The 23,178-nt window shown below is 47.0% G+C and overlaps 1 protein-coding gene across 3 annotated transcripts in view; it reads right to left on the bottom strand.

Annotated features, from left to right (window-relative positions):
• Positions 1–15,547: 15,547 nt before the first annotated feature.
• The window catches only part of LOC119396120 (ankyrin repeat domain-containing protein 6-like), a 186,995-nt gene continuing 179,364 nt past the window's right edge, over positions 15,548–23,178 (bottom strand). For 2 of the 3 annotated variants that reach the window (XM_049416916.1, XM_037663212.2), the window contains exons 7-11: positions 21,701–21,799; positions 20,545–20,643; positions 20,006–20,233; positions 19,046–19,234; positions 15,548–18,391 (exon numbers count right to left, since the gene is read on the bottom strand). In XM_049416916.1, coding sequence (XP_049272873.1) covers positions 17,006–18,391; positions 19,046–19,234; positions 20,006–20,233; positions 20,545–20,643; positions 21,701–21,799 — 2,001 coding nt within the window. In that variant the 3' untranslated portion in view covers positions 15,548–17,005. The remainder of the gene's footprint in view (positions 18,392–19,045; positions 19,235–20,005; positions 20,234–20,544; positions 20,644–21,700; positions 21,800–23,178) is intronic. The other variant, XM_049416915.1, reaches the window with a different exon arrangement.

Genomic DNA, 23,178 nt, shown 5'->3' with positions numbered 1-23,178 from the left:
GAGCAATTAAAAAAAATGCATTAACAGGCTTGTAAGCGTGCTGTGGATGCACACGCTGCGCAACTGCCCATACATACGTGTGTAACTGTTGATAACTGCCCCGGTCGTATGTCCGACAACGAGAGCTCTGCGGCAGATACTACGTTCAGACGAGTTATGCGATCCGTTGTCTCAATGCGCTCTGGTATTGAAACAGGTGGGACGCGGTTAAACGTGTTGTACTAATCAGGGATATAAGTGGACGAAGACCAGACGCTGAATGAATAAGTGAGTGGAGTGGAAACAGCTGTATCAGGCGGATGCAGCGTCCGCCATTTCCGGGAGCACCTCGTATACTATGCCGAGAAGCCAAGGTCACGTGACCTTCGCCAGATACGCACCAGTAACAACGCTTTTACATGTCAGTGGGAAGCACTGTGCAAAGTTAGGAAGCAGGGCCGTATTCATAAAAATTGTCTCACGCTAAAAAAAGTTCGTAAGAGAAACATTCAGCCAATCGTGATGCTGGACATATCATTAACTAAGCCGGCTGGCCAATAGCGAAAAGCCCTTATGAAGTGAGAGCTTCGTGAATTCTGCCCCTGGTTATTGGCGGGACACAGGTTGCCATTTTCAGCGCTTTGCCGACAGTGCAAATGCTCGCCTAATTTCAATCACACAGAAATTTTCTATAAGCACAGAGATATGAACACGAGGTTAGTTGTCGATGCAGCACAGATTGCACGAAAAAAAAGCATTTCTTCTTTTTTCTTTCAGTGTTCTCTGCGCCACTGTATATATTTTCCCATCGTATATATGTGATTAAACTTATTTGCGAGTCAGCGCCTGTCCTATTTTCTTTTCTACCATCTTTTGTCCTTTGCGCTGTAATACATCACGATTACAAAGTTTAACTTATTTCGACCGCAATCGGAGACGAATAGATAGTTGAAAGGGGCAAGAAAGTGGTTAGACCATACAGAGCTGTTTTGTGAATCGCGCTAAGGTTAAACAAGAAGGTATGCGCAAAGTAAAGAGCACAGGGCACGGAGGTTAACGAGATGCGAGTAACCGGTTTGCTAACGAGTGAACTGAGGGGAGGTAAGCTACATAGAAGCATTCGAGGAAGACAACGGAGGGGCGTAAAAAAAACTCGTTAGTTAAAAAAAACAAAAATGTAGGAAGTGACCGATCGACAGTGCCCGAACAAGAGAAGCGTCAGAGTCGCTGACCAATTGCCGATCATTCGAACTTTATACAGGTCACTTCATACGATTGCTTTTTATTGGTTGGAAAATGGACAAGAAGCAGTAAAACAACAGCGCTAACCATTTAAGCACCAGAGGCACTGTAACGCTTGCACGGGATTTTGAGGTGGTGATAGGTCACAGAAATGACGTTAAAAATCACCAGTTCATAACATCTTGTGGGACCATAAGTTTGGACTAATGTCCTTTGCGTGTCGAGCAAGTGCCTCTAATCCTTCTCACGCAATTGCTGGAGGCGCGCCGCATTTTAACACACCAGCTGTCGCGAGGGACAACTCTTCGGTGTTTTGAGGCGCCGTGGTAGGGTGCACTGCCGTTCGGGATGAGCACAAATTTTTCGTGAGGTCGATAATTACGAATCTGGTTAGGTTTGCCGGTAATGCTTCCGCATTAAACAAGAATAACGGATCACCCTGAGGGAGGGGCAGACTGCCGACTTGCTTTCGCGTGACTACGAAGTACGAACCGAAAGTGAGGGGCCATCCCATCCGATGGCTCGAGGGTTCGACTAATGCGAAACGCATTGCTATGAGCGCCTAATTAGAAGCAGTTGTAGCGCGGGCTGAGAGCGGCGCATAGGGGTCAGGGAAGGTGGGGAGGATGTGGTCATGGTCACCCCTTACGATGTTTTGCTAATTCCATTCCTGCCGCGATGATCAGGTGAGGAGTGCTGCTGGCCGCTTGCTGCGGGGAGGTTCGTTGGCACCGCATGACCTCAGCATCACAGATGTTTGCCGCTTCTTTTGAGTGCGGTGAAAGTTTGCATGCATTTGTGAACTACGGCGGCGCGTGGTCGACGTTCTTCTCCACATGCCGTGGCGTACGACGGCTTTGCGCGTATATGCGCCTCGATGGCGGCGGCGTTGTGCTTCTGAGCGCGGGATGCCGGCTCGATTCCACGCCACTATGGCCTCATTCTGACGGGGCAGGCAGAATTAGAAAATGCTCGTGCGCCGATATTAATAATAATGATAACTGCTCGTGTTTTACCTGTCAAAACCACGATATCGTTATGGCGCACGCCGTAGTGGAGGAGTCCGGCATATGCGACGACTTGGGGTTCTTTAACGTGCGCCTAAATCTAAGCACAGTGGTGTTTTTGTATTTCGCCCCCATTGAAAGTGCGCCACAATTTTGGTATGTGGTATAATACGTCTAGCACGTATACTTGAAGCTGAGAGAAGTGAAGCACCTAATTATTTCCTCTATACCTAAGTTAAATACATACAATTAGGCCTATACTTGATTTCATCCTACGGGATGGCTTAAGTCATGCAAGTCTTGCGTCTTTTTTGCAGCGCGAAGGTCAATGCTCTATCGTCATGCGTACATTTTTCGCGTATCGGCAGTGTAAAGTAGCAAGCTACTTAATACTGCCGATCCCGAGGCCCTGCAGCGAAGGTGTCGTTTCCATCGTCCGCAAGCCGCACTTAGAAGAGTGCACTGGCTGGGCCAAAAGCTCTCCGGCTTGAAGGAAGGTCGAACCATTAGAGAGCAGCGATGTAAATTGAATTCGGCAGCACCAGCTGCGTGTGTTGCAAAGTTATAGAATTCTAGACTTCATGGTTCACATTTTTTAAAGCTTGCCTCTTTCTCGCTGTCTTCTGTCTTGTATTAAACGTATATAAGGTTCCCAATCAATACTGTTTCCTAGAGCTTATATGTATTACCTGCAGAAAATTTAGTTCAAATTTGCTTGCTTTCTTATTAACTCTTTTTCTTGAAACGCATGCTATCTCTGTCATTTCTCTTGTATAACGCTCATGTTGATGTAATTATTCTTCATTTCGCGTAGCTCCGCATGTCTCAATCTTGGCCACGGTAATCCGCAAGCGGCCACGGCTCCATTCGTATACGAAAGCTGGTGTCACCGACGTACGTTTGTTTCATTTCATTCCTCGTACCGCCTGCAGCGAGCTCCTGGTATACGACCATTTATTATACGAGACGCCATATCTTCACGTTATGCGCAGCTCTTTCTAATTGTTTTTTTGAATTTCTCGCTTTACGTCACGTTGTGCCCACCGGCTATGGACGGCGAGGTGTGAATCGAGTCGAAGTGAATAAGACGCAAACCGGCGGAACCATTTATCACGTCGAGTTGGGCCCCCTGAACGTGTCTTCATCATTTACATGTTTCGAATGTCGCAAACACCGCAGCAGCGGCTGCCGATGCGAGATGTCTCCGGCAAAGTAGTCGTTCCGTCGATACTAATGCTTATAGCAAAGACGACTGTGTTATCTTTTTAATCGTAAGAACGTCAAGCAACGTTAGGTGGAGTCCTGCCTAGTAGGCTTTGAGGGGTGCTGTTGCAAAGGGTTAGTTTAGATTACCTCGGATTCATTAACAGAGCGTTCACCCGAGGCACGGTACACGATTGTTCTTGAATCCCACAGCCATATAAACGTGGCCGGGAACCGAACCCACGACCTCGTGCTTGAGCATAGCGATAGCCGCTGCGCAACCGCGGAGGGTGACCAGGTGGGTTAAAGAAAGACGCGCTTCTTCTAATGAGAGCTTCCGCATACCACACTGAGTGTTTCAGTGAAGACTCTCTTGGTGGGGATGCAAGAATTTTAGAAATTTTAAATTCGAGAAAATTCTGCCGCGAGTGTGTTCGTAGTAACTGCATATGTCATTCGGTTATTGTGCGATAATCGCAAGTATCACCTATAGATTTTTGTCCACTGACACTGTGTCACTGATCCCGTTAATCGGGTTGGCAATCGCCGGGCGGATTGCAAGGGCTGGCGTCTCGGCCCTCCGAAAATGCCTCGGTGGTAGAGTGGTTACGGTGCTCGGTTGCTGACCCGAAAGAGGCAAGTTCGATCCCGGCCGCGGCGGTCGCATTGCGATGAAGATAATATGCCAGAGGCCCGTGTACTTAGATTTTGGTGCACGTTAAAGAACCCCAGGTGGTCGAAATTTTCCGGAGGCCTTCACTACGGTGTGTCTCATAATCATATCGTTCTTTTGAAACGTAAAACTCCAGAAAACTCCAGAACTTTTTCAGTGCTTTTCGCAACGTGAGCAAGAAAACAAATCAATACCCGCCATGTTTTACTTGGCCTCAGGGACGACGCCAGTGTGGGGGCACGGGGGGGAAGGGGTAGGACGGCCGCCCCCTTGTATACTTGCCTGCCCCTCACCCTCTCTCCACCCATCCGAGGGCGGCAAAGATAGCCAAACACAATGCATAAGCTCGCTGCCGTCATTATGACGTCGCCGTCACTGTATGACGTCATGATGTCATACAGCGACGTCATTACGTGATGATGAATTTCTGCATCACTCGTGTTGACGCCACCTGCGCCGACAGTCAGTTTTCGCGTTTGATGAGGCATCTAAGGCTTTCGCCCTAATTATGCCTCAATAATTTTTGCCACCTTTAAATGAGCTGGTCAATTCTGTTTATTACAATAATACCGTCCTGATTTTTCTCCAATATGTTCTCTGGACTTTCTCGCCCGCTTGTTTTAGTTTCTCGCACGCTCGACCACTTCCTTCTAATGGGCGGCCTCTTCGCGCGCGATCGAGTTCAGTTCAGCCCCGGATTATTGCATACACACCTCGAGGTGCTTTCGTAACTCGAAAATGTCGAAACGTTGCAGCAGCACGCTTTGGATATCGGCTCTCACGCCGTAATGACTTCGTTTGTTCACTGACACCGCTTTAGTTCAAGGCGTACTGGCAGCAACGGCAGCCGATCGTGCCCGTCTCGAGGCCACGACAGCGGGAGCTCTGAAATCTCGGTCGAACAGCGCAATGACTGCAGCCGATAAATACTCATGCGTCACGTTCTATACAACGGGACCCGCTTATAAGCGCGGACTGCTGCTTGCAGCCCACAGTGCGCACTTTATACCCGTAACGTCCCTTTGTTCTTGTCTGTCATGCAATGCCACCGCACAGGTGTTACGCCAACATTTTTGTCATTTTTTTTTTACTTCGTACTTCACCTCCGTGCCGGCTTGCGTCGCGAAGAACGCATAGGCTCGGATCAGGCGAAGCGGCGGCGTTGGTGATAGAATGAAGGCTAATTACTCGTCCTTCAGGCGGTCGTGACCGATTAGCCGAAGATTAAGAAAAGGGCTTAGGGCGCTAAGCGGGCGAGCGGTGTTTCAGCGTCGCGCTCTCAGTCTACAGCGCCAGGAGCTATGGCCGTCGACGGTAAGCCGATTGCGAAGCAGGCACCCGGTGCAGGAGAGTGTCAACCATTTCATGCAGCAGACGTATTTCTGTCCTCGGATCGATCTTTTGAAGACACTGCCTTCCGGGGCCTTTTATGCCAACTTTCTGTAACCTGGTGGGATGATACCCGATGATAACTTCTGACTGAATTGTACTACCGCATTTACTGGCATAGTACCTACACTGGCTGATGCAGGCTGTGATCGCTAGTGTTTGCTAGCGTTGACTGATGCCGGCTATTATTGGTTATGCGCTTTCATACCAGCAATATACTGTCTTCATGCGATCTCAGTTTAATGATTTAGGCACTTACTATAATCTTTCTTTCTTTCTTTCTTTCTTTCTTTCTTTCTTTCTTTCTTTCTTTCTTTCTTTCTTTCTTTCTTTCTTTCTTTCTTTCTTTCTTTCTTTCTTTCTTTCTTTCTTTCTCTTTCTTTCTTTCTTTATTTCTTTCTTTCTTTCTTTCTTCCTTTATTTCTGTCTGTCTTTCTTTCTTTCTTTCTTTCTGTCTTTCTTTCTTTCTTTCTTTCTTCTTCTTTCTTCTTTCTTTCTTTCTTTCTTTCTTTCTTTCTTTCTTTCTTTCTTTCTTTCTTTCTTTCTTTCTTTCTTTCAGTACTTGGACCGATTTTGTTCTCCCTCTTCATTGTTGATTACCCTCTATCCTTAACCCACATGCAAGCAGCTCTATATGCAGATGATACCGCCTTACTTATAGCACGTCACTCTCTTCAGGAAGCCGAATCCCTCGCCAATGAAGAACTGCAAGCAAATTTTCAGTGGTTTAAACGAAACAATTTATTATTAAATACAAAAAAAAACCAGGTACGTTGTTTTCGCCTCTAACCGAATAGTGATAGCTGAAACATGTGGTCTGTACATTGGGGAAACTCGCATTGACAAGGTAAACGCGTATACTTACCTAGGCTTGACTCTGGACCCTTCATTTCACTGGACAACTCATATAGACAATTTGTGTAGAAAACTAAGCTTTGGATGCTTTACATTGTTTAAAGCTAGAAACTACTTTAACTTACACACACTCCGTATATTATACTTTAAGTTTTTCACTCTCACCTAACCTATTGCATCGAATCATGGAGCTACACATATGCTTCATATTGCTACGCCGTAACCATTTTACAAAAGAGAGCTGTACGAACCATTGCATCAGCACCAAAGAATGCACCATCCACTGAAGTTTTCAGAAATCTCAACATAATGCCGTTTAATATGGCTAGGCAGCTGAAAAGCGCAATATTAGTACACAAAATAATGAATAAAAACGTACCCCTTCACTCATCAGTCGTATTACAACCGAGAGGCCACACTCGACAGGCAGAACCAATAAATGTTAACCTGCCGATAGTCCACAATGTTTACGGCCGTCGAACAGTATCCCTTGTTGGTGCAAAAATCTGGAACAGTATACCTACCCCAATTAAATGTCTGCCAAATATGACGCAATCGCTCAGGAAACTCTTCCTATCGGGGAGTTACCAGTCACCATATTGATATCGAACTAATAACTCTGTGTACATGCACATTGGTTCTGTTCTTTTTCTTTTCTTAGATGATCGTATGTGAAAATGTGATTTGCGATTGAATCTTATATATAAACATTGTACTCGCTAATTACACCACAATATGCAATGTCTGTAACGGATGCAGAAATTTTTGTAAATCCTTTCAGTGAAAATAAACACTTTCTTTCTTTCTTTCTTTCTTTCTTTCTTTCTTTCTTTCTTTCTTTCTTTCTTTCTTTCTTTCTTTCTTTCTTTCTTTCTTTCTTTCTTTCTTTCTTTCTTTCTTTCTTTCTTTCTTTCTTTCTTTCTTCACTGAGTACATCACCACGTATAGTTTGTACGATGTGATAGCGTCAATCGTTGCAGTCGCCTTCTGTACGACTTCCTCGAGTTTACAAGGGTAGCAGATTGGCAAGTTGGTATCGCGTACGCGTTCTAGCGTAACTGAGACCGAGTCCAGAAAACCCGAAAAAACACAGGAGACAAACAGCGAAAAGCAACAGGTTTATCGATATTCTGTTGTCTCCTTTTTTTTGCTTCTTTTCGAATTAATTTTGTGTGCGTTTCGCGAATTTATGCGTGAGGGCAACGCGCCACCGGATCCATGATTGCGGCGTGCGTTCGCGTTACTCAGCCGCTAACGATGAATGAGAGGGCCTGAAGTGTCGAGTCGGGAGTAAGCCTATGTAGATAGAACTCGCGGGTAGCCTCAGGAAAATCATTTACATAATAAACATAATTTTTTTTTCATTTCAAGGAAAGAAAATTCGAAAACGCCCCAGAACTGCGATGCAAATGCGCGCTAGATACGATCACCAGAGGCGGGTGGTTACCTTGGCTTTAAAAGGTGAAATGATTTATTGAGCTCCAGCCACTTTACGAATCTCGGTGACAAGCAAAGAAGGGCTTTCGGTCGAGGCTGACCCAATGCGTCGTTGATTCATTTGTGCGACACGTTGACCTGACGCAATCGCTAAGAAAACGTGCGAAAACAAAACACAGCGAGGAAAAATGATTATCGCGTGTGGTTGCGAGGTCTTGTACGCTTCTAAGTCGCGTCCCCAATGTAGAGGTATTTAAGTCTCACCCGTTTAATCTCCACATGCTCCCTGCTGAAATGAGATGTTAAAGTAAAGAAGGTAGCGAGAATGACATGTGGCTCAGAGGTTTTCAGCCGACTATTCCGAACACTCCTTGAATCTCCAACCCCGTCCTCCTCCCCTCTTTGGCGCAGGATCTATAGACCGCGCAAATATAACTAGGTATAACTGTCACGTGATTTATCAACTCATTTATTAACTGGTCATTAGTTGATCCTGCTGAAGGGAGTTAACATTAAAGGGACACTAAAGAGCAAAACGATTTTTCTCGCATTAGTAAAGTAGTCTTCCAGGATACCAAAAACACCACGCTTGCTGCGAGAAGACGCTTAATAAGCGAGAAAACGCGCAAAAAGAAAATACAGGTGGCGACGCCACCTTGGAATTCCCGCACCATTTGCCGTGACGTCATATATTTTTGACGGCGCCTGCTTGGGCCTGCGTAGTTCCTAATCGGTTAAATCGAAGTACATTGTCCTCTGAGGGGGCCAGAGACTTGACATAACGAGTTTGTGAAAATTTTCGTTGAGCCAGTGGCACTAAAATACGTTAAATGCTCTTTGAAATCTTTTACGTCACGAATTACAAAGTTCGGCGCGAAATTTAAAAATGAAACTTCGAACTTGGTTTTCTCCTCTAATAATAAACCTATGGTTGTGAAATAAACTACACAAGAGTTCTCCGAGCACACTTTATCAATCTAAACCAATTCATTGTTTATCTTTAGTGTCCCTTTAATTTACCGACAAACGATTAGAAGTCAACAAACAAGGAATGCCGCTGGAGCTAACGTCTCGACAAGAGAACTAATTTTGTCTTCATTAAGACAGCAAGGACTCGCTCCAGTGCCACTGCTTGTTTGACTTCTCCTTACATTGAGACACTACGTCCCCTTGAACTATATATACTGTCTTGTTCAGATCTTTTTACTCGCAGGCATAATCTGTAGCTCTTTCTATTGCTCAAGCGCGTGTACCGAATAAACATAATAATAATAATAATAATAATAATAATAAACAAACCAACAATTTGAGAGCGTGCACTCGGATTGAGAAAGTGCGTGGAGGTCGCTTTTATCAATGACAACTTGAGAAAAAAAAAGAGTTCCTCGTTTTATTTTCTTCAATTTACCTGCGTTCATGCCTTGTTGTTCTGCTGTGTACGCTACGATAATTTTGCAGTAAGTGATCAGTGTTGTAGCCACGTGGATTAAATGAGGCATGGCCCTGAATGGAGCGTGGCCATGAAATTCGTGCAGGCCGTGCTTCATCCAGAAACTGGAAAAGTGGCATCCGGCGCATTTCACCTTAAACAAGTGAATGTTCTTTGATTTTGTTCTTTGATGTATTAGTGCTCCACAGCGGCCGTTTACATTTGGTTGACCCTAACTGCATTATCCCTCCCTCTCTCACTCTCTATCTTTCCGCTATGTCGTACCAACTCGCCCAAGCATCCACTTTAGCTTTGTGTTTGGTTGTCTGCAAGGCTGTACGTTTTATCAGCTTTGATTAATTACACAAGTTCGGTTGGTGCCGTGCTGCCACTTAATCTGCCACTTAAGCTTCCACTTAATCCCCTTGTTGGGACTTGCAAGCAAGTCTGTAAGATATAAGTTTCAGTGAGTTCGTTTCGAAGCACCGATGAAGCGCACCACTTGGTTGTGTAAGAGCGTTAAATACGAGTCCTCTCTACTTGCATATTGTCTCTAACAAGGGCATCGCTCCTTGCATAAAGCAATAAGACCTTCGCTTACGCCAATATCCAACGGAAAGCACCTGAATAATTTTTGTATGCTAGCTTCAATTATGAGCACATTTGGAGGTTGTTTGTTCGTGTCTATCTGTGCTCTCTTATTCTGCAGACAGGGTGCACGCTGACTGATGCCACACATTGCAAGCGGGAGATCTGACCTCAGCATCAATTCCCGCAAAGAGGTTACTGAACTGGAAATAAAGATGTCGTTAAATACATGCACTGCAGGTATACGTTAGTTAACCATGCATTCGAGGCCTTGGATGCGGCTTTGACGAATAGCCGACAGCCACCGGCACATCGTCTCATCAGTAAAACAAGACCGAGCGGCAAATGACGAAGGCCGTTGCCGACGGCGAACCCGGAGAGGCGACGTGTGTAATTCCTCCGGGCGAGGACGCGTGACGTCACGATGATTGATGCACGAGAAGATGGAGCGATATGGAGAACCCTTGCGGAAACATGTTTGAGCTGTCGTTTGCGCTGGAGATTATGTATGGCTTTCTGCCGATGGCATTCCTTCGCGAAATGAGAGACGGCATCATCTAGCGCGACCTTGAACTTCAGGATCCCGAGGCAGCCACTGGAATGGAGATGAAAACATTTATTTGTCACGTTGCGTTGTCCGCATTGCAGTTCTATGCATTCGTGACTGTGAAGGTATTTGTGGTTAGGCACGTGGCGTCGACCCTGGGTCTTGAAGGACGCGAGAGGCTATGGGCGAGGCCATGACATGCTTCTTTAACAGTTCAGCTCGAATTTAATCGATTTATTAATATTTTATTGGTTTATTTATAGTTGTTCTACAGTGCCATAGCAGATGTGGGCAGTGTGGACAAAACAAGAAAACATCATATAGAACAAATCAGCGAGTACATTTGACGAAGATTACTCACTGAATGTGTTTCAGGGATTGAGCAGTATTTCTTAATTTAGTAAACTGTTGTTTATATCAGCGCAAACGTATTGGAGACTGAGGTAACGCATCTCGCACGTAAAGGGTTTTGTTTATTTATTTAATTATAGCGAAACGCGCGGAGCTTACGCATCTGTGATTGTGCATTCAATGCTTTTCCGCAGAAAATTAACCAAAATTCCAATGGGCCTCTGTCCTAAGCAAATAAACCAAGTAGTTTAATAATATGTGGGGTTTGACGTGCCAAAACCACCATTTGATTATGAGACTCGCCGTAGTGGAGGGCTCCGGAAATTTCGACCATCTGGTGCACCATCTGTGCGATGTGAGTGCAACGTGCACTGATATCGCACAGTACACGGGCCTCTAGCATTTCGACCCCATCGAAATGCGACCGCCGCGGCCGGGATCGCACCCGCGACCTTCAGGTCGACTAAGTAGTTTATACGCTAAACGATGAAAACTGTGTCCTCTTTTCTTGTGTGTGATATGGCGTAACATATCTTCACGTCACTCATGTGAAGCTGTACCAGGAGCTAAACTTTGAGACCAACACCTCCTCTTTTATTCATGTCAATAAGGAAAAAAATGTTTCGTTAATGTGCGACTGATCATTTATCTGCTCTGAAGCTCACTGTGGTCCGACGCCACTTAAACAAGAGTGGCCGAATGCTCAAAACACCTCTTTCGTAAATTATCTCTGCCATTGACTTACATCATTCGCTAAGGAAATGCCAGACGTCATGACTGGCTGGACTTTTCTCTGACAAAACAACTATAGCATAATACACTCTTGCGAATACAAGTGCCAGAGGGCCTCCAAAGATAAGCCGTATAGTTATATCTTTGTGTCTTTTCCGATTACAAGTTCAGTTGAAAATCAGTGCTTGCTCTTGCGTTTACTTTCCTGTGTGCTACGTCTCGATTTTTGCTCTGTCTTTTTACGATGGATAATTCAACGACTGACTGCAACAGCAGCAAATCCTTTCTCAGGTGAACCCAAAGTTTGTTCCACTCACGTGAGGTTCACAACCTTTCAGAGAACAGTGCCTGGGTTTATGCAATGCATTTGCTGTATATTATTTACTTTTTCGCGCTCTCTCTCTCTCTCTCTCTCTTTCGATCTGACGTTCAGAGAACTGGAACTTTTTTTTCCGCATTTGCATGGTATGTCACGCATGTAGGCGAGTCTCCATAAGCCCAAATTCCTAAAGTTGGTGTTTTTTTATGATTTTGTATTTTTTTTCTGTGCTTTTCGCGAACCGCCGCGGCTTCGTTTATGCAGAATACGGGGACGTGGGAAATCCTCCCTTGCAGGGCGTCCGCATATGTCCGGCGCTCTATAGACCGCACGAATACCGCGTATGCAGCCTGAACGAACTGCTTTTACTTCCCCGCTTGCGGTCATAATCTATCTGCCTGCCTCTCAGCGGTGTCCCCTCGCCCGCGCTTCTCATTTCGTTCAAGTAATGAAATTCGTGGTTACCGTGCTTAGCGCACCCTGCCCATAAATTACGCTCGGCGATATCTGGAGCACGGACGGAGACATCGACGCCTGCACGCAAGGACCACCGGCCGGTCTTACGCGTGTGCTGGACACGCACAAGCGAAGGAGAAAAAATGGTTTTGCTGAACGGTACCACAGCGCTGTTGTGCTTGCCCCTGCTACATACGAGTATATATAGTTAACCTGTTTTCTGCGACGCTCGCCTATAGCTCCAATTTCTTTGTTGTTTGCTCTTTGTTTTTCGCAGTGAAAAAAAAAAACACCTCTTATCAGTAATCCCTTGAGTACAGCGAGAGCTAGAAGCTGTGCATCGGTAGAAGATGCAAGTGCATATATAGAGTCGTTTGTTCTGCAAGTCCTGGGGCTTCAGAGACCACCTGCGTGCGTGCGCACGCGCGCAGCAACCCAAGACAGGGTTTATATAGGTTCGTCTCGTGGGCTGTATTACCCCACATTCCTCTAGGTATACATCACGACACAGAAGTTTAAAAAGGGATATAAGCATAAAACTTTGGTCGAACTAGCAGTGTCGCCGGAGCAAGACAGAGGGAGAGAAACTTTAAGTGTTCTTGCTGGGGTCAAGGGTGGCGGGAGGCCGGGAGATAGGCCCCTCCGTAGCCCCCCTTCCTCAGGCGGCGGCCAGGCCTTGAATCCTGGCGGCGTCTCCGGCCAGCCGGACGGCCCGCAGCTAGACCTCCGGGCACGTGCTGAACAGCACAGCCTCCCACTGCTCGGCCGTGGTGATCGTAAATCTATGGTTTGTGCTGTGTTTTATTGCGTGAGTAGCTGCCGGACAGGCCCATATGATTTGGTCGAGCTCGGCGCGAAGCGCACCACACGCCTTGCATTGCTGCAAGGCGTGTGGTGCGCTTCACCACACTGTACCTTGCACCTTGCACCTTGCAGCATAACGCAGCAAACATATCAAAATAAGCTGATAATTCATTCATCCATTCACAGTTGGCACGCATCCTTGTCTTACTGTTGTCCACGTCACTTCAGAGCTTCGCTTCGGATAACCGTCAGATGTGACAGACACCAGCGTCGGCTGTCAAAGGGAAATACTGCGACACAACTAAACTGCTGGAGGAAGCACCGCTATTCATAATGGCGTAGGACGAAACACGTAACTTACGCCTCTCGACATCGTAGCATTCTTGAGTACGCACACACCACGAAACATCGACTCAAGCACATCTACTGATTCAGGTAGGCGATAGAAAGACGCTACTTTCTGTCACTCGCGGGGAGCGCTGCTCAGCGTATATAGGACTTGCTTTCTTCGCCGTCGCTTTCGCTTCCGAGTTTTCTTTTTTTTTCTCCTCTACATCGTTACTCGGTCAAGAATAAGCCGTAGTGCTGGGAGGAACACTTGGGACGCTTTGGCCGTTAGATCGGCTTAAGGGCCTCGGTACAATAGGCATGTTTTGTTGCTGCAGGCACCGTCGCCTCTACGCGCTGCTTTTGTCTGTTGCGCTCATTCTACGTAGTGTGCTGCCTTTCTTTGTTTCTTTTTTATTTCTTTAATGTTGGTTTTTATCTTCCTTGTCCGCGTCGTAAGGTCATCAGGAGGTGCACTTTTGATTTCGTCGCAGCTCGCTTGATGGACGTGGACTCGTCGCACCTAAGGAGACACCGACTACTGGATCAGAGTTCGACCCACGCGTCGAGAAGCGTTGTTTGCGGAGGGAACCATTGTACAGTCATTGGCCTGTCCTGCATGCTGTCCGCCATTTTAGAATGTGGGTCGACAGTTTGACGCGCAACGGGCCATTTGCGAACAGTGAGGCCCTTACACGAGCTGACGAGAATGACTTTTTTTTCTGTTCACTAGGCCGACTTACCTTTGCCGCCTCTAGCGCTAAAGTTCATCGTTGGGCTGTGGGTTACGCGTGGCACTGCACGTCTGGGAGTCAGGCACGTAGCTACGGGAGGGAGGGACCCCCTAGCCCTCCCCTCTGAAGTTAGTGCTGTCTCAAATAGGTGTTTTCCTCAATTAGTCAAAGGCTTCAGCAAGTCACCCTCCAACCCCCCGAAAAAAAATTCCTGGCTACGGGCCTGCTGGGAGTACAGTAACGTTAACTGGACTTTAACTGCACGGTCTGGAAGCAGCCCGCTTCTAGCTAACTCGTTTCTCGGGATTAAGTATGCTAAATATTGAGAAATTAATTTTTTAAATTCTCGATCGCACAGGTACCTCGCGGCACAAGTACCTCACGGATTTCGCATGCGAGCATGTCGCCAGTCATAGTAGCATGCTTCATTCCTGGACTTCCAAAATATATAAGTATTACGGAGGTTTGTTACTTAGTTATGAGTGCATGCTTTTTCTTCTTTTTTTTTTTTGCCAAGCAAGTCGTATTAAACACTCCTCTTCTCGCGGCATCTATAGAGGAACAGTTACTGTATTTTTTTTATTCGCTCGAATTTCCGGCAAAATGCTCCAGCTTCTCTTGATGTAGTTCATGTTGCGCAGAGCTTAAACAGTGAGACATTGAATAGTGATATTTATCCATACCAGGACACAATTCACATTTAGTGGTTCCAAAGAATACTGTAAAGCAGGGCCACACAAACGGAATTGCTTAGGCGCTTAAAGATGTTATGGCTTTTATTAGATGCTTTATAAAAAAAACTGTACATATCTTTTATATGAACATATGTGATTCCTCGTGCGACAGTTCATTTGCACAGATGAACCAGAGAGCAAAGACTGCTCTTGCAGCTTTATGGTGCTCCTCAGAGTATGCACACTTCGTGAAATTTAGCTAAAATATTCGAGGCACTTTGGAACACATCTATAGTGAAACGTTTGTGAATGTGTGTTCAGATGTCAGAGACCGAGCTGGCTGAGAAAAATGGCGAATTGCGAAGTCGTTTTTCTACACGCGGTGACGTCAGTGTTAGCGACGTCAGTGGTAGCAAAAGAGCCGCTATCTGCGATTCAAAACAAGTTCTCTCTCTTTCACTCACAGAGCACGGAAAAAAAACTCTGGTAGGTTGATATCAATTCTAAAAAGGCAGGGCGTGCAAACACGGACACAAGAAAGAAGTCAGGACACCACAAACGCCGACTAACAACTGAAGAGACGCACAACGGCTGAAAAGAAAGAAGGCACGAAAACTTATCTGCGCATGCCCATGCAACAGGCGAACCTATCAATCCGGCACGCGTGGCGGTCTACGTGGAAGATAAATGCCTTAACAGTTATCTTCCACGTAGACCGCCACGCGTGCCGGATTGATAGGTTTGCCTGTTGCATGGGCATGCGCAGATAAGTTTTCGTGCCTTCTTTGTTTTCAGCCGTTGTGCGTCTCTTCAGTTGTTAGTCGGCGTTTGTGGTGTCCTGACTTCTTTCTTGTGTCCGTGTTTGCACGCCCTGCCTTTTTAGAACGAATACGTACCAACTAGCTCAGCTCTCTGTTATTCTAAGTTGATATCAATTGAGGAAAGTTCTGGAAACCGTTTCGAGATTAATGGCCGGTCTTATAGAAAACGCACGAGCTGCCCTGACTACTTCAAGGCGATGTCCCTGTCCAGGACTTCGCTGAAGTTGTCTTCCGTTCTCTTTTTTCCTGGACTTGCGAAGTTTCAGCTTTTCTCGCTGGAAGAGCTGCATCGCAGTTAGAAGGACTTGAAGTCAAGGTGTCACTCACGCAGTTTCGAGTAAGACTATGCTAACGCACTCAGTCACTCCGTTCCTTGAAAACGAGCGTGGTTCAGACATTGGGCCCAGTTGAAGCTAAATTAAACGCAGCATTCAGGAGTAATTTGTTTGTACAGAGCTGGGAAGACGGCGCTCGTTTAGACGATGATCAATGAATCATATTTTTTTGGAACATTTTGTTCTGAGCTTGTTCATGTAGAGTTACTAGTAATCAGCAGTTTGCGTGGATTTAATTTGCGAACAAGCTGGCTCTTTGAGCTGTACTTAATGATACGATGAAGTATGTCAAAATGAGATGTAAATCCTGCTCCCCTGATGTGATGCTTGACCTCCGTAGCTTAGTGCGGCGAAGCCCGTAGCTAGCCTGCGCGATGGAAATGTACATTGTGACATAGAAGTTGAAACTTTAGCATTACTGTAATTTAGGCATCATATTTCCCCAATAAAATCTTCTAGATTCGAGGTCTGGGCTCATGAGCCCATTCGTCTTCCATCTTTTAGTGTAGAGCTAAAATGAGAAACTCTAAAAGCATATGTGTTCACATTGGATGCTATTTTACCACGCACTGTACCGTTAGCTTACCGATATTTCCGCTTTGGCGGAACTACTACATCAGTGTGAATCGGAAGTTTTCCGAGGATGCGCATGTAAACCATGTCTGACCATGCATGTGTAGGTAAGAATGCTGGCCTGAGGTTAGGTGCTGCGAAAGTACGACGGTGGTTTTTTTCGCTGTTCAATATACAGTCACTGTAGTTATGAATGAACACATGTTTTGAAGTATTCTGGAGAAAGAAATAAAATAATTAAATCTAACGTGCGAATGTTAAGTGTTCTGCATTCGCTTCATCTCATGACATGATCACTGCAACGATGGCATCACGGTACACAGTTTCACTTCGAGCGGCAGGCTCATCCAGTTTTGTTTCAGCAGTTCGCTCACCGGAAAAAAAGAAAATATCGACGGCATAAACAAACAACACAAAGTTATGCTCGCGAACGTTTCGCGAGTTTCTTTGCTCGCATCGTTGGGCGTGTGACACTCTCACTGCACGGAATATTTGTTTTTCATTAGGGCGAGGCGGGGAGGGACACGTTTTCACACTTCACTGGAGGGACATCCGCTCTCGGGGTCCAACGAGAGGCCCTCGTTCAGTTTGCATAGCTGGTCCTCGACCGCGCCACCGTTGGCGTTCGCATATGCGGCGCCACCGTTGTAATAGCCCGACAGAGCGTCGGCCGCCGCCAGCTCGCTGGGCGATGGCCCGTACGACACTCGCAGGGGCCTCGCTTGACTGCTCGGCGCCGCCGAAAAGCGATGCACGTGGCTCGAGTAAGGAGGAGGGTGCGTAGGTCGCGGCATCAACGGCGGCTTGGCGGGTTTCGGGTGCGTCGGCGGCGGTGTCGTCGTCGTTGTCGACGATGTCGCAGCCTGAGCTGTCGTGTGCGCTGTCGGCGACAAGTCACCGTTGCCGGCGGGCGAGGGCGACGGCCGCAGGCCCTCTCCGCACGTTCCGTTCGTCGTGACGGGCGGCGACGGCGAGTGGTTCGGGCTGCTGACCTCTTCCTTCTCCTTCTCTTCGTCCTGAAAGTCTTCCTTCTTGTAGGTCGCCGTCAGGTCCCCGTGGCTCTTGAAATGCCTGACCGCACCCGGAGACGACGCCTGGTCCGCGGGACTCCTACGGATCCCGTGTTCGCCTCTACATTCCGCTATTGGCGATGGTTGTTGCTGGTGAACGAGCAGCGCCGACGGGCTCGTCCTCTCTTCTCCGTTGTGGTCCCACAGCGGGTATTTGGGCTTCGCGCCAAGTTTCTCGAAGTCCGGCCTACCGCCGCACCCCACCCTATTCGCAAGGTGTGCGGGGGGCGGAGGCAGACCTACTTCGTTACCGAAGAGTCCCGATGGTGCTGGAACCTGAGGCAGGCGCCCGTTCACGACCCGGTCGTTGTTCACGGCTGCCAGTTCCTCTTCGTCGATGCCGTCGGCGCCGTTGAGGTCTCGCAGGACTTCCTCCGACTTCGCCCTGGCGACTCCGTTGCCGTAGAAACCGTTCAGCCTGTTCCTTCTGGACCAGTGAAGAGGCACTTCGCTGAACCTGTTCTTGCAGTCCGAACTCTGGCCCAGCGGAGTGCAGCGGTAGTCGACCTGCGCGACGCGCTCCCGCACGTAGCTCTGGAGCTCGCTGCGGAGTTCGGCGTGTTGAGTCTCCTGTCTCCGCTCGCGTTCGAGGCGCTCGCGCAGGGCGGCCCGCTCCACCCGCTCTTGGCACTCGGTCTTTTCGGCAGCCAGCTTCTCGCGCACCGACTGGTTCAGGTTGAAAAGCTGGTTGCGCGTCTTGCGCTCCAGGTGCGCGATCTTGGCGTTCAGGTCTTCGTGCGCGTGGTCGATGTGGTCGATCAGCTCCTGCTTGTCGGCCTCCAGTTTCTTCTCCACGTTGTGGAAGAAGGGCGCGCAGTAGCACGTATAGCCTTTCCCAACAGGGCCCTGCGCAGGTTCAGAGCAAAAGCCAGGATCTTACTCAGGTCCATCATATTTAACTCCCATCTTTAATGATTATATGGTACGTTGCTTTTTATGCCATTTTTTATAATGGCGCTAGTTTCTGAAGTGTTCATTGAATAAATGGCTTACCACATTTAATTATTACCATTCGTATGAAATCAAGCTCACGTAATTTATCAAGTCGAATATTAATATCCACCGGAGCGTAGGACAGAGCAACAGAGGAAAGCAATTGCTTTTCCTACAGTGCCAGGGAAACACTGAGGTACGGCAGATGAGATGATGTTATTCCAGTTAAAATCCCTGCCTTTCGCACCTCATTTTTCTATTTCTTTCACACAGTTTTTAATGAGAAACCATTGGGGATTTGCTTTTCTTCTGGCTGCTGTTGAGTTCATGACAGTTTTTATTTTCATTTTCATGTGACTACCTCAGCTTTTTGAAAATCTCCGCTTAAGTAATGTACCATTGACGCAATTTAGCTTTCGTGCAGGGAAGATATACGCACGTACACAGTTTCAGAAAGCAAGGCTTTGAAAAAAAAATTATTTACGTCTGCAGGACGTCAGATCTGAATCACTTTGTGACAACGCCGAGCAGCCGGCTGTTGTCAGGGCGAAAGGTGTATTGTTATACCTTGCGTATGTTTCCTGCCAGGTCGAGGAAGTACTGCTCGCCCTTGCTCAAGGGCTCAGCGGGCAACGTCTCCAGCTTGGGCGCCGGAAAGGAGCTCAGGTTGGGCGTCTGGTGACAGCCGTACGGACTCAGCTTTCCCTTCTTGTCCTTCTTCTCGTCGTCGAAGTGAACCTTGTGGCCGTGCTTGCTCTGAAAGAACGAAAGAACTCGTTGAAAACACGTACCTTCTTTAGGCGGACGCTTCGAGTAGCATGCGAGCGCGCAGCTTCACAGGTCAAATGCCAAATGCTAGAATGGGAACAGTATAGATTACTGAATGAGTTATTGCAATGTTCACAGACATTGACTATGCCAAATGCTCCATATTGTAGGGATACAGAGCGAGCGGATGCCTCGCCTCGAGCAGGCTGTAGAGTGGTACAAAGGTGTACTTTACACTTTCCTCTTTGTAAAAGGAAAATACTCAAGATTTTTCTTGTCGTAACAGATCAATTCCAATAGAAGCACAATGCAAAAAAAAAAAGACGCTCTTGTGTTAACATTAAAGTGTACATAAACAACCCCAGAAAATTTTGCCCCGGGCTCCCCACGATTCGAGTGCCCCTCATGGTCCGTCCGCTGCCTTGTATACGTTCATTCCTCATAGTTAAATTTTATTGTTCTCTTCTTTGGTTGGACGCACACTGTTTCCCACCTAAGTGTCGAGGTGTTGGAACTTAATAGAACGCGAAAAGGCGCGTTACACGTGCTACACATACTGCATGGAAAAGTAGCTAAAGTGGAACAATTTCCGGCCAGGTGTACCAGGCTGACACCGCCTGTGGCAGCAACACGACCACCACCAACAACAACTAGTCCAGCAACAAGTATTACTAAGTGCTGGAACTTGAAGCATAGCAGTGAAGCCGTCGAGAGATGTCTCCCCTGTTCGCGCAGCGGGTTCTACAGTCGTTTTCTCACCTTTTTGTGCTTGTCCTTGGTGCGGCCCTTGTTATGTGAGCTGTCCTTGCTGCCCTGCGATGTGCCGCTTTCCTTCTCTCGTTTCTTGCCTCCTTCTCCGGGCCTCTGCTGTTCGAGCGGCGAGGAGGACGAGTCCAACTGGATGACTTGCGGCGGTGGATGTTCGATCAGGTCAGCCACCTCGTTGAACTCCTTGCGCCGGGCGATGTCCAACGCCGTCTCACCTTGCTGCAAGACGAGAACATCACGAGATTTACGTATAATGTCCACTCGAACATGATTCGCCAATAGCAGCGAAGACCGGAATTTTATTGCAACTTCATAAATGAGTGAACTGCTTGATTTTATGAGGATCCCTGTCATGACAAGAGCGACTATTGGGGCCATCTAACTCATTATTAATGCGAAACATTCTGTAGATGGTACTGTGAGGTTTCACCAAATTGAGTGGACACTTGTTCGTATTGAATAACTGGGACTAACTGATCTGTGCAAGTTCACTGCTGAATCGAGTGACGTCGATAGTTTATGTAGCGTACCTTGTTCACAATGGTTGGGTCGCAGCCGGCTTCCAGGAGTATCCGCGTCAATTTCCGACGACCCATCGCTGCCGTGATGTGTAGGCCGCTATCTCCATTCTAGAAGCACACACACGAGAGACGGCGGGATCATAAAAATTTAACATTTAGGACAAGCTTTCGTATTTGACTCAAACATTCAAAAGTGCAATGTCCTTGTCCTCTTAATTTTATCCACTAATAACAGCTTCGACATTACTGAAGTTATTGACTAGTTTTATTGGTGTATGATGAATCTTAAAGAGCCCCAAACAACCTCTGACAATAGAAAGAACGAGCGCATTATTCTTTCTGGCGTTTCCCGTCTTTACGATATAATTGGTGACGCCAGCAGTCTATTCACCTGAGGTCGCGAGGAAATAAGCTCTCGATTGGCCCCGTGAAACAGGAATAGCAGTTGTCTATTGTCTACTACCCGGCTGTGCCATGCAGTCGCACGCCCGGAGGTAACAGCGCGTTTCCGGAAAGCACCTAATCCTGATAGGCTCAAAGCGTAGGGTTTACATTGTTCACGTATTTTATCAATAAATTAGTGGCGAGGAGGAGATAGCACCTATAGGAAGAATAGTGAAGCCGAGACAGAAACCATGCTCTCGTCTTCGAACTCGGAGCGTTGCACTCTTTAAAGAGCGCAACGACAAGACAAGTAAGCTATTACACATTTGGAAGAATGTTCTCCATAAAGCCGGAATGGAAGTGCCCTATTCTACAGCCGAGATATTTCCTGCATTTATAACGATGCTGCATGTCTTGTTCGTTACCACCACATGACTAAAGCGTCAACTGCGAAGAGTTTGCACCTTTCTTTAAGACATACGTTGTCGGTGTTCTTTTAACTTTCGTCGGCATGTTCAGCTGTCAAACCGGTGTAATGGAGTCGACAAGCGTGCAGAAACAATAAGGCGAGGCTACATTTACAAGCTGAATGAAGCATCGCGAAGTTCTGCGCTACTGAGCGCTCGAATCGGTCGAGCGCTTTCGTGAAGCAAATCAGTGACAGGAAAAGCAACATGACGGCGTAATTACAAAGAGAAGCCTTTGTTTGCACGAAGGCAATTATATAGCATGCCAGTAAGCGTATAGATATACAAGAGTGCGTGGTGGCCAGGTATATTACCTTGTTCACTTCGCTGGCGTTGCAGAACGCGCTGATGAGTATCCGAAGCACGCCGGCGTGACCGTAGCGGGAAGCCGTGTGCAGTGGAGTGTCGCCGTACTGGAATATTTAAAAAGAAAGAACGAAAAAAGCAAACGCTATTTCATCAGAAAGCTTTTCCTTTTGAGACCGGAAACGTTGAATAATTCTGACGGGATGTTCAAAAGTGATTAAAAGTAGCGTACTGATTACTTTTTTTTTTTCATGCATCACGCCAACCATGACCGACCTTGGCATGAGCGTGAACACTATATATATAGCGCACTGTACGCATTGCTTGACCTTGCGGCACGGTCACTGTGTGTTCTCGCGAATGAATTCAGAGCTGCAGCATCGGTTGATTTATATGACGGAATATTTTGAACATTACGTGGCGTGGTTTATAAAGAAATGAGAAAGTTTTAGTGTTCTTATTTTTACAGACACATTAACTAGCGGCAGGCTTTCCCGTAGAAGTTAATCCGGCATAGCTGTGTTGCGCCGTTCGAAACATGAACGTGCGAAATGAACTACAGAAACTCGGTGGACATTCAGCGCGAAATCAAATACAGATACATGGTTGGAGAGAATCCCAACAAGCGTCTGTCTCTTCTCTGGCCATAGCGACTTATTCACCATACCCATGAATATGCCATCACTGGGGCAGGCCACATCGGATGCATCTCTTTTTTTTTTCGTCACTAATGACCGCAATGGTAACGTTACCAGTTGCGACCAGTTCACACACAGCCAGCCTCATTCCACTATAGACAGTACAACCGGCTCGAAAGAGGAGTTCATCACCTATAGTAAGTATTTGCCACTGCTCACAGAAATCACACAACGTGGTACAAACACATCCTTCTTTGCACAGCTCAGCTGGAGCGGGTCAATTATAATATCAACGTTATCCGTTGCGACACCGCAGACGTCAACAGGCACTCGAACTATGGACTGCGCCGGCAGAATTATGCCCTCAACGACGGCAATACTCTCCTAGCAGCGCGTGGGCTCCTCACAAAAAGCAGGCAGTAAAGCTTCACCAGCAGCGCATGCAGTCTACGGTGTCTCTGCATTCTTTCAGAAAGTCGATCCCCAGGATAACGTCATAAGTAGAATTCACAAGAACTGCAAACTCAGCCTTGAACAATTTTTGCGCCGGAAGTAACAGTTGCAGCACACACTCCCACTGAGTGCGATGGTTCCCCACTCACTGCACGAAACGTTGTGTTGTTTCCCCAAGAGAACATCATTTCCTGACTGAGTCGAGTCTTAATATTGATGCTCACAACGGAAGCAGTTGCTCCCGTATCTACTAAAGATTACTTGGGAACACCGTATATAAGAACACTCAGCTTATTCTGTAACATGGAAACTGGCGGAGGCATATCTGTGTGTAGTGAAAAATGGCCGACGAGCTCGCCTCCATCGGCCGCGGCGTCTAGTTTCCCGGCGGAAGA

Source organism: Rhipicephalus sanguineus, chromosome 6 (assembly GCF_013339695.2).
Source record: "Rhipicephalus sanguineus isolate Rsan-2018 chromosome 6, BIME_Rsan_1.4, whole genome shotgun sequence".
In the NCBI taxonomy this organism is placed as follows: Eukaryota; Metazoa; Arthropoda; class Arachnida; order Ixodida; family Ixodidae; genus Rhipicephalus; species Rhipicephalus sanguineus.
The sequence above is the reverse complement of the archived record's forward strand: the minus strand, read 5'-3'. Positions and strand labels throughout refer to the sequence as shown.